This window comes from Saccostrea echinata, unplaced genomic scaffold (assembly GCF_033153115.1).
Source record: "Saccostrea echinata isolate AGI-Se365-2 ecotype Australia unplaced genomic scaffold, CSIRO_AGI_Sech_v1 ptg000030l, whole genome shotgun sequence".
Lineage (NCBI taxonomy): Eukaryota > Metazoa > Mollusca > Bivalvia > Ostreida > Ostreidae > Saccostrea > Saccostrea echinata.
Genome location: NW_026889779.1, coordinates 34,404,419 through 34,416,613, shown reverse-complemented (window position 1 = coordinate 34,416,613; position 12,195 = coordinate 34,404,419). Strand labels below are relative to the sequence as shown.

The 12,195-nt window shown below is 33.7% G+C and overlaps 2 protein-coding genes across 3 annotated transcripts in view; one reads left to right on the top strand and one right to left on the bottom strand.

The window, feature by feature from the left end:
* Positions 1–12,195, bottom strand: part of LOC133197760 (N-terminal EF-hand calcium-binding protein 1-like) — a 252,915-nt gene that overhangs the window by 128,188 nt on the left and 112,532 nt on the right. The gene's annotated exons all lie outside the window — the stretch shown is intronic.
* Positions 5,835–10,960, top strand: LOC133196759 (uncharacterized). Of its 2 annotated transcripts, XM_061332619.1 has the most exons (7): positions 5,835–5,960; positions 6,346–6,475; positions 7,150–7,207; positions 8,546–8,683; positions 9,198–9,387; positions 9,990–10,220; positions 10,444–10,960. In XM_061332619.1, exons 3-7 carry the CDS (start codon positions 7,175–7,177, stop codon positions 10,533–10,535), a joined length of 684 nt encoding a protein of 227 aa, XP_061188603.1. In that variant the 5' UTR covers positions 5,835–5,960; positions 6,346–6,475; positions 7,150–7,174; the 3' UTR covers positions 10,536–10,960. The 2 variants fall into 2 exon arrangements, with proteins under 2 accessions (XP_061188603.1, XP_061188604.1); XM_061332620.1 differs by lacking the exon at positions 6,346–6,475.

Sequence of the window (12,195 nt, the reverse complement as noted above, 5' to 3'; positions counted from 1 at the left end):
AGTGCATTATGCATATAAAGTTCACACAATGTATGCTATAATTTGCATTAATAAAACGATTGAAATGGTAACTTTTTATTTACATCCACGGAATATCTTCTTTATTTCTAAAGAAAACCATTGCTGTTTATCAGTCAGTAAACAGCAATAAGCATATCATCTGTACAGATTTCTTGAGCAGAGGCTCTTCCATCAATGAAACAGTGATGTACATACCAAGGATACAATATTTGATATACTCGATCCTACTTTACATGATGTTTTTATACAGATATAAATATAAACAATAAAATGCTTTCTTTGGTTGTTAGTATGGGAATTAATGTTATAGCTATTTCAGAAAAATAAATTACATAACACGCTGCATTTTTTCTGCAACAGCTGTAACATTAATTCCCATACTAACAACCAAAGAGAGCATTTTATTGTTTAATAATATAACATAACACCAGTTGACAACATTTCTTAATATTTTCAACTGCAACATTATACCACATGCGAAAAATATGAAAATGTCACACTGATCCAAGTCATTCAAAGACCTAACATTTCATTTGTTTAGGTGTTTGGATATAAAGTTAAATTGACAATTAGCATTTAAAACTAGAAAGTCTGTTATTGCAAGCAATAGCGCATGTCACCCCGAACTGACTATATTGGAAAATTGATTTCTTTTGTTAAAGGATATCCGCTTCTTAGCCAAGAAGAATAACTCTTAAAATTATTATTATCTATTAATTTTTGTTCTATACTGTTCAAAGTATGACCAATTTAGATGCAATTATACTGATATATTGAATGTAAACACATATACTAGTGATAATCCCATTAGAAAAATTGTCAATCCTACAAATATTACAACTGCTAGAAGGATATGTTGTTTTTTGAAAAAGTGCTTTGACACCAGAAAAGAAAGTCAGCAATGAATACTTAGAAATATGTGAATATACTCTACATTATTTTGTTCAACTCACATTTGTCACTTTGTATATGTATGTATTATTCTTGTTAATTCGTTTTATGTCATGACTGTATGCCGACATGGTAATTGTCAATAAAGTGAATTGAATTGAATTAAAAAGTCTCGGAATGTTAAAATTGAAATCTTATTGTGCAACAATTTTGAAAATTTTCTATATACATGTATAATATGATTAACTACAATGATGAATTTTGAAGAAAATCATTGGTAAATATACTTTATGAATTCAGAGACATTTTTGAACATATTCAATTATTTAACTGCTCTCAGAACCTATTAAAGGATCGGACAACTTTAGCTGAAACACGTGTTACTTAAAGATTGTGGAGCCATAAATATTTTTGTACAAAGTTGTAAATAAAATAAAATAGTTTTGGGAGCGGATTGGTTTATAATAAAAATGTTGATTTCCTGCGGGGTCGGGTGGGGGCAGGAGGTGTTAGTGTTTCGCACCCGGAAAGAACCAAGATTAAGATTAGAATAGCCATAAATTAAATTCCATGCACGAATATCGGAAACTACTGCTAACATATCAGTAGAATTATTATCGACATTTGAAGGAATAATAATGCTAGTTGTGGATATTTTTTTTTTATTTGTACGTTCGTTTTCAGAACAGAATTTTTAGTCACTACTGATACAAGAAATAGCTATTTATATAAAGAATAAGTAATTGAGATAATTCCACACACAATAGCAATAATAGCAAAGAATTTTCCATGAAAATGACGTGTAAATAAGGCAAAAATCATACAAAAAAATTATCGGAAAAAAATAACACCTGTACAAAATATAAACAACCAAACTTTAATTATTTTAAATTTGATGCAATGTCATCAATAATTCCGTCCACTCTACCTTCCTAGGAGATTTATTCTGTTCACTTTGTGCGTTCAGAATAAAAATTATTAATCCTTTTTTTTTTAACCTCATCAAAGACGTTTATTCTGCACTCATACAATATGTATTACTTTAGCACGGTTACTGTAATTTGACAATTCCGATATAGATAGAAAAAACAAAAAGTGAATAATAAACGTCAAAGGTGGGATCAGGTGGCATTGAGGAGTAAGTATCCCATGTCAACAGGTCACATCCGCCGTGTGCTCCTTGTCATGATCGGACAAACGGAAAAATCCTGAGACATAATGGCCTAACAGTTAGTATGAAAAATGTCGGTCAACATTCGATTGGAGTTAATGATATAGATTGTATTTGCTGACAAGGTCATTGTATCAACCTTAGAATTTGCGAAATAGTGACTTTAAACGAGACTGTTAATATTCCTGTTTCCTCAAATTGTTTGTTCATTGCTTGCCTCGTTTTAGAAATTGTTCGTTACGTAGAGCATGCTCTGCGTATCGAATCAACTCGGAGACATAAACTCCATATGTAGGTGATAAGGGTATATTTAAACAATAAAATGCTTTCTTTGGTTGTTAGAATGGGAATTAATGTCGCAGCTATTGCAGAAAAAATACATAACCCGCGTAAGCCTCAATTCACTGGACCTTAAACCAGCCAGTTCCCGCAACTAGTTTGGACACGGCAGTCCAGAGAGGAGGACGCCTTTATCTCCTCTTATATCTTTGTATTTTACATGTATGTACCCTTGTGATTCATGGCGGTGCGTGCTCTGGTGTGCTACTTTTTTTTAGTCCCCTACCGGTGAAACCGGAGGACTACAGGTTTTCTCTGAGTCTGTCCGTCCGTCTAGCTGTCCGTCTGTCTGTCTGTCAGTCTGTCCCACTTGGTTTTCCGCACTTTTTTCTAAACGCTTGCAGATATTGAGCTGATTTTTGGTATGTGAGTGTATCTTGATGAGTTACAGATCAAGTTTGCATTTCGCCCCGCTTCATTGATTTTTGACGGAATTACGGCCTTTTCAATTTTTAAGGGTTTTCCGCAATTTTCTTCTAAACGCTTTCAGATATTGAGCTGATTTTTGGTATGTGACTTTACCTTGATTAGTTATAGATCAAGTATGTATTTCGTCCCGCTTCATTGATTTTTGATGGAATTATGGCATTTTCAATTCTTAACGGGAAATAGGTTACACTTGCCTGTAGGGGACTAGTATTGCTAATGCAATACTCTCAGAATGCTTTTTTAACAGTGTAATGGTCCTTCTGAGGTAAGGTTTATATTCATAAATTTATTTTAGTTATTTTTTATACATGTATATCATTCATTTGTCCTAAAACACCCAGTCATCGCATTTCTCATCAGTTTCTTTAGCATTTATGTTTTGTTAGTCCCCTACCGGTGAAACCAGAGGGGACTATAGATTTCCTCGGAGTCTGTCCGTCCGTCTGTCTGTCAGTCTGTCCCACTTGGTTTTCCGCACTTTTTTCTAAACGCTTGCAGATATTGAGCTGATTTTTGGTATGTGAGTGTATCTTGATGAGTTACAGATCAAGTTTGCATTTCGTTCCGCTTCAATGATTTTTGACGGAATTACAACCTTTTCAATTTTTCAGGGTTTTCCGCATTTTTTTTCTAAACGCTTGCAGATATTGAGCTGATTTTTGGTATGTGACTTTACCTTGATGAGTTATAGATCAAGTTTGCATTTCGTTCTACTTCATTTATTTTTTTGACGGAATTATGGCATTTTCAATTTTTAACGGGAACCAGATTACACTTGCCGGTAAGGGACTAGTATTGCTAATGCAATACATGTACTCTCAGAATGCTTGTTTAATTTGATTACTATAAGTAGCTAATGCAATACATGTACTCTCAGAATGCTTGTTTAATTTGATTACTATAAGTAGCAACCCGTATTTGATTATTTCAATGTATGGTGTGCAATTTCCGTCATAACAGTTAGTCCGTATAGTAGCAATTCGCAATATTGCATTTGTGTTTGAGTTGTGTGTATAGCTTTAAACAACTCATTTGTGTGTAATTGAGTCTTATCTAAGACGTATTCATTATCTAAAAATTTGATAATGAATGTATTGTGTATTTGTGTTAAGCCACTAGAGCCTGAAAATAAAACTTGTATATGTATGTTGGAGCAGGTTCCATCCATCCGTACTTCCGAGTTCACGTGTAATAGTGAGGCCACCCAGTGTTCAGTAGAGGCATCACCCGTGGGACCTAGAGTTTGTCCTCCAGCCTGCGAGGTGAACAAAGCCATCGGAGGGAAGGGACATTAGGACAAACAACAACAATTAATGTCATTTGTCATTTGTTTATTTGATCATGGTTCATTAAAAATGTAAATTGTAGGAACAAATCATTTGAGTTGTTTTTAAATTTAGTTAAAAGTAATAAATCCGCTCGACTATCTGTGACAATGATTTCGAAGAACTTTCTCCTTAGAAAGGGAACTATGGGTATACGTTGGATTACCTTGCAGAATTATATTTAGTTTGTAGATAGACTTATCGCCACTAATATTAAACAAGCATTCTGAGAGTATTGCATTAGCAATACTAGTCCCCTACCGGCAAGTGTAATCTGGTTCCCGTTAAGAATTGAAAATGCCATAATTCCGTCAAAAATCAATAAAGCGGGACGAAATGCAAACTTGATCTATAACTAATCAAGGTAAAGCTACATACCAAAAATCAGCTCAATATCTACAAGCGTTTAGAAGAAAATTGCGGAAAACCCTTAAAAATTGAAAAGGCCGTAATTCCGTCAAAAATCAATGAAGCGGAACGAAATGCAAACTTGGTCTGTAACTCATCAAGATACACTCACATACCAAAAATCAGCTCAATATCTGCAAGCGTTTAGGAAAAAAGTGCGGAAAACCAAGTGGGACAGACTGACAGACAGACAGACAGACAGACGGACGGACAGACTCAGAGGAAACCTATAGTCCCCTCCGGTTTCACCGGTAGGGGACTAATAACAAAAATGTGTTGGGTTGGGAGTGGAAAAGTGATTTTTAAATGAAACTTCTGATAGCATACAATGGTCAAGTAGCAGAAATTTTTCTTAAATAATTTGTTATTTCAATGTCTAAAGTGACTTTGAAAATTAAAAATATTGATTGCAAAAAGAGGTGTGATGATTTTTATTTCTGAAACGTTTCATAAAGATTTTGTAAGTCATCTACGAGAACATTCTCGGACAAAACTTCTAAAGGTAAAACAAAAACAAAAAGTCGCCCCGACTTCGTTCCTCTTTTGTTTGTTTTGCAATTTTTGACAGACCAGTTGGTGAAGGAGGCACACTAAACTAAATTTTCTTGAAAAAAAAAAGAATTATAATCATTATCAAAATATTTTTTCCAAACAAAGCCAAAGGTCCTCTTTGGGCTGGCCATGGGAAAGCGGATGGGTGGGGTGGGTTATTTTTTTTTTAATTTTTTTTTTTTAATTTAAAGGCAACTGATAAATCAAAATCCTAAGCTTTTTGAGGTGCATGGGGGATTTTCATATTTTCTTCCGTCAGGGAATTGCGTTGGGAAAAAAGAGGATTCAGGAAAAACGCCGGCCCCCGTTTTTACTGCCATGATAAGCAATCTAGCTACGATGCTCCACCTGTTATGTCCATTGTGTATATATATATATCATGCATATCAAATCGATAATTTTCCTCTCAGGAGTTAGTATTAATCAAACTCGACAACTGATTGACAGAATATATTATTTATAAAGGTCAATAAAATCCCACTGAAGAAGACCACATGAACTATGAAATATCCATTTGCACGTTTTCACTATACTAATCAATTTTTCTGTCATTGGTGAGACCCACGGCTATGAATATTGGGCATTTAAAAATATTTACCCGTGTTTGTGGTATCGATGAACGCTTCCCCCACCGCTAGGTGGCAGAGTTTTTAATCGTATAGATATTATCTATACGGTGTCTTATTGTACAGGTAAAACACATCCATACCGTTCTTCTACCGTGATATAAAGATTACATCTGGGAGGGAACTGCTGATCCGTGCCCCTAAAACAATAAGGAGGGAGAAAAATCCAGAGAAACCGGAGTCCTATCGATTACAAACGTGAGTAAACAAAAAACGTTTTTGTGTTTCTGTAACATAAATCACTGCTGTTATTGCTTGATTGTTAAGTGTTAAACTTTGATTTAAAATACACGAGTCCCTAGCAACAAAACATTTAAATTACGATACAAAAATTGATAAGCCATATGAGTATCATTTCTGAATATTTTTACAAGGAATTCAACTTAATGTTTTGAATAAATGTAAACAGTTTCATGGGTTTGTTTTCACTCAAATAAATAGTTCGTGTTCCAACACGCTGAGGTACATTTAGCATTAATATACAACCAAAACAAAAATAAATAATAAAAGTTTTGTTAAGATTAAATGATAAATGTTGTTTTTGGACATTTCACTGTGATTATATACATGTACCTGCCTGCAGGTTCTCCAAAATTGGAAGTGCCCCAGGAAATGACCAACTATACCCAGGGTGATTGCTGATCAGTGAAAATATATAAAGCAGGGGATCCGTGATATAGGTTTCTTATTAGGATTTTCTGATTTTCATTAAGGTAAACTGATTAAGTTTAGAACATTCTATTCATCCATACACTAAAGCTACCTTGCATTTCAAAGGACTGTTGTTTAGCATCTGACTTGAATGCATTTTATGGCCTAGATTTTGAATAAAAGACTGCCATTTACGTACATCTTTTGTTAGAATGAGGATAGAAAGTCATTTAATTCAAAAAAGTAGTTATAAAAAATTATTTCTAAAGAAAAAAATCCTTCACCTTTGCAACCACCGTTGATGTGTTTGCAAGAACTGAAAACAGGATTTCGACTTTAAAGCAATCAAACGTACAGATTCATCCCCATTTATTTTTTTACTCATTAAAATATTGGATGGAGAAAATTGTTAATGTTATAATGAGGGTAATACGATAGAACACAATTTGTAGGACTGCAGGCGACGGTAATATTGATCTCATTATATCATATCAGGAAAACAAATTGACTCTAACACGACTTTTTCCCTGCGCTGTCTCTATGACAGCAGTTTTCTGACGGCTTCAGTGTTGCTTTTTGTCTCTACAATATACAAGCGACTTCAGAGAAAAATGTGCAAACATTGGTAAATATTTTTTTAGAAGTCAACTAAGCTCGGATTTAAGGGATAAGAGGTTCTGATTACTGACTGCTTCTAAATCTGAAGGTTTCAAATTGATCCGATTTTTATTTCTAGAACACAACCACAACTAGTTGTTAGCATGGAAAAGAAGAAGGATCTGCAGGATTTCAAGGTAAGCCAGATATAATCCTACCCTCTGAAGAGTGTCATCAGGGGAGGAAAAAACCACACATGATGAGTTCAAAATACCTTTGTGTTAATGTTGTCACTAGGGGCAATGCAATTTTTTTTGCACTGATTACAAATTCTCGGGCAACATCAGTTCTCATCAGTTTAAAAAAAAAACCATTCGTGAAACTACGACTTTGCACTGATTACAAATTCTCGGGCAGTTGAAAAAAAACCCTATTCGTGATAACACGACTATTTTTTTCAGTTGAAAAAAAAATGTTGACCTTTTAGGTACAATTTTCGGTCATTTTCTTGTCATACTAGCTTACACAAAGCACTGTGAAGTACTCTATCCACATTATGATCCGCTCCCCTTTGGGAAAGATGTATCTTGAAAAAGCAAATGGTTATTTTATGTAAATTTTTTTTTTTTATCTTTATTCATATAAAGCTGGGAAATGAGAAGATACCGACTAACAAAATAAGGCCATTCCAAGTTTTTTCCCCATTTAGCGTCCGTGTGCCACTTGGATTTTGACATCCTGTATCATAAAAAACCCCAACAAAATCAGAAGTTCAAGTTGATTATTCTGGTCAAAACTTTCTAATTCTGTCAATTTCTCTAAATATCTGTCTAAAATTTTTCATATAAGGTATAGTTTAAGCATTTAGTACCTTGATTTTGATAAAGAATAGATCTTTCTACAAGAAAACTAAATAAATGAAGTCAAATCCCTTGAATGAAGTCATTTTTTCCACTATACGAGTAAAGTCTGTCTGTGCTTTATTTTTTGGTTTGTGTGTTTTTTTGCGAATAGGTTGGTAGGTTTTTGATAGATGGGTAGACGCTAAACAGAGAAAAAAACTTGGAATGGCCTAATTGGAAAGAAACATCCTTCTTTACAATTTGTAATCAGTGTACTGTATAACTGAAATACTTGGATTCGAACATATTCAATAGCACACAATGACCGAGTACGAAACGATTACGTTATGTATTTATGTATTTCATGGAACTTAAAACTTGCTGTCCTATCCTTTTCTTGTTTGAGTTATTAAGAAATGTTTGAACTTTATGGAACTCCAATTTGTGAGTCTTTAAACTACATGTTTGATTGTGTTGAATTTGAACAATACTCAGCTATTATACAACATTTTGAAATACTTCTTATAAATTACCGGTAAAATGCATTCCGACACAATTTTCAATAAATTATTGTCATTGACGTTTTCCTGAAGAACATTTTTCAGAATATTTTTGAATGATAAAAAACATAGCTGATATTAAATTGAAAAAAGAAATATAGAAATCTGAAGCAGTTTTATTTCTTGTTTGTAGATCATTCCAGGCAAGGAGGCTGTTTATATGATAATTAGGTTCCGAGATGAAATGGAGATGAGGATCAGAAATGCCCTGGCTATCTCTAAACGAGCGGTAGAAAACTACCACGGCAAAATCATCGGAATTTCAGGAGAAGTAAGTGTAATACTTATGATTGACATGCATCAAACTTATCCAAAAGTGCAATACTGTGGTTTCATCTTTTTGTATTGAACACAAATTGTCGTCGTCGTTTTCGTGGTTAGACAACCATTGAAGTTAGGTGATCAAAGAACTACAAATTTTACTATTCAAATATGACGAAGAAGTTGTCAACATATATCAATGAATGAAATTATATTTTTTGGTATAAATTAGAGCACGAATTTTATCGCGCGGAAAATTAATGAAATGAAATTATTTGATGAAAAATTAAACATGTATTCCATTGAATACCGGTATTTAAGATGTAACTACATGTACAATGTTAACGAGGACACGAATATTGGCACAAGTGTAAAAAAGACTCATACGAGCTAGATTTGGACTGACGAAAAAGAGGGAAAGTTTGTTTGATGCATATAGTAGTATATACACACATGCATATGCCATTTATTTTCAAAATATATACATGTGCATATCTAAGAAGTTTCACTTGTTTATTTTTTAGTGTAACGTATATGAAGAAGACCTTACAAAATGGCCGTCCAATCGCCGTATCCTGGTTATTTACTTCTCAGATCAAGCCAACGCCATCAGGTGGATCAACAGTGACAAATATTTCAAGAATGACGACTTTCCCCAACCCAGCGACACTCTGCAGATTTTCCTTATCCCTGTCCACTACACTGCCGACAGAGGTACAACACGTTCATTTTTTATTGAGATCATTGTCAGTATGTCGGCCTTTGGTCATCTTTGGAGTGGAACAAAAAGCTAGACCGAGTTCCGGTATTAAGCAAAGCGCATCATAAACTGATACATTTTAAATTTCTTAGGACCTTACTTTAAAATACAGTTGAACTTCGGTATCTCGAATGCCATGGATATGTCAAAGTGATTGGGAAGTCCAACCACGTATTTCTTAAGTATTTTACACTAGATATCTCGAACCCTTGGATATCTCGAACTTTTTCTCTGTCCCATCGAGTTCGAGATAACGAGGTTTGATTGTAGTATATCTTTAAATAGTATACCATATTAAGTGTATTACGAAGTCTCAAAAGTTACACAAGTTTTGGATGTTTTTTGAAACTAAAATAAATAACCTTTGCGAAAGACTTTTTATCTTATAGAAGTCGAGATATTCTTTCGACTTTGCATAAAATCGCCATAAAATTCTAGTATTTAGTTTATCCTTTGGTTGTCGCTAATAATTTGTTTTTATTCCGTGTTGGATCCAAAGTTGTTTCCCTTAAATGCTAACAATAACTGGAAATTTTCCCCACATTGCCTTATCTAGAAAACTACACATTTCACCTACAAGAGTTTGGAAACTGTAAGAATTGGGATAAACTAAACGACGGCTATATAAAGCATGCAGCCAAAGTGATGGATACCTTCAAGGTTCAGCATGGCGCAGCCTACACGACAGATGCCGAGGGTCTCCGATGTTCCTTCGTCAGGAAGGGGAACTTCGTGGTGCTACACAGGTTCCAGTCGGTAGATCATTTTGAAAATTTCTACTATTCAAGTAAGTATAATACTTAATATACAATAAAATCTTTTTTACAAAAATGCATCCGTATATCATTTATATTACTTTTCTTACGTGTATTTAAGACGTGCTTCGAAAAAAATGTAGCATTGCAGTAAATGTTAATAAAAGTTAAACTTTGTAAACTACATGTACGTATATTGTTTTCCATGACTACTTTCTCTGAACATTCTATGAGAAGTTTTGTTTTATTTTACAGAGGCCTATGATACATTGAAACAGTTTAGAAGAACTCTGTGTGACTGTAATTCTACTGTTTTCACCATAAACCCAGACATAAGAAACCCTTAAATTCTGGGATAGCAATGACGTCATAGCAATACAATTATAACTCCCAGCATCCCATTGCAAACTTTCTCCGTCCTCATTTTTCAAATACTGTAGAAGTAGCGCGGATATTAATACTGGGTATTTTATAACCACATTGATTTGGATGATTAACTGAAGACTGTCACCTCACTCTTAAACTACTGACTGTGATAAACTCTGGTTTATATGTCGAATGAGCCGTCCATTTATCTCTCCGTTTTTGGAGATTGTTGGTAGTCATTTTTTTATCATTGTTTTGTATAATTTGTTTTTTAAATAGCCTCAGCAATTTATAATATGATTTGCATTTGAAGTAACGTTTTTAGTTGTTGCTTATCTTCTGTGATAGTTCATTATCTAATCAAATAAATGATATACTCTTATGTCATTCAATCATTTATGTTGATTTATTACTGGATGTACATCTAAAATTACCATGTTCTTTTATGTACATATACGATGTTATAGATGGTTTGATAATAAAGAGTTAATGGTTTAAAAAAGATAATTGTAATGTAAGAGCTCGAGACAATTTCATTTTTAGCTCTATTCGTATAGAGTACGTTAAGAGCTCTATTACAGTAGTAAAGTGTCGTCTGTTTCGCTGTTTGTTCAAAATACTCTTCCCTGTTAGAGTTTTTGTGCGGTCTCAAGGAAACTTGGCATGTAGACGATGCACCAAAATACATGATTTATTCATTGTTTTTTTTTATTTTAACGAACGGCACTGCCATGGTTACTATACTAAAATTTCTGTGAAATTTTCAAAATCTTACTTCTCGTATAGTTTGTCTGTTTTCATTTAAAACTTTGTTCACAAGTAGACTACGCTTACATTCAAGATTCTATTTACTGATTTTGTATTTCAACAATGTTTCATTGTAATTGAAATTATAGAGATTTCTGTGAATTTCTTTCATGATGCTACTCATTTTGTTTAAAAGTTGGCGTAGGAAGAGCTGAAGACAACCCTTTTGTCATATATTTTAGTTGTTGGATTGCAATTAACGTCTTTATTCAGTAAAACATTTAAATGTGAAACAAATGTTGCAGACTCTATGCTGTCTTTTATTTTAAATTCTTTGGGATATAAAGAGACAACGTTAACATGAATAAAAAGGAATATTGTTCATAGAAAAAACGTCGTCTACATACTTTATTGTCGAATTGAAGTAGTGACACTAAGATTTTTAATCAGTTTTGGTTCATAAGACTGCCAAAACGGGATGGCTGTAAAAGGAGCACAATTTGTGCCCACGTGATATCCAACAGTGTGTTTTTAAGACATTTTTCATTCACATTTAATTTACATTACTTTTTAAGTATGTTGTAGCACAGTATATCTGAAGTTTCTTATTCACAAAAGTTAATATTTCAGTAAGGAGTAAAGCTAGGGACTTATCAAATACAACATTTACTGGAAACGGCAATGTGCCTTTCTTTGTAAGAATTTTTATAAAGTTTTGGAATCCAGAATAGGTGTGGTAATGTAAAAGGTGAAGTTAACAACAGTTATCAATCTCATAAATCCAGTAAACAAAACGAATCGTGAATAGGGCAAAAACACAAACTCCTGGAAACACCAGAGCTGGGATCTGGTGCCTAAGAGGAGTAAGCACCCCTGTTGACCAGTCACATCCAC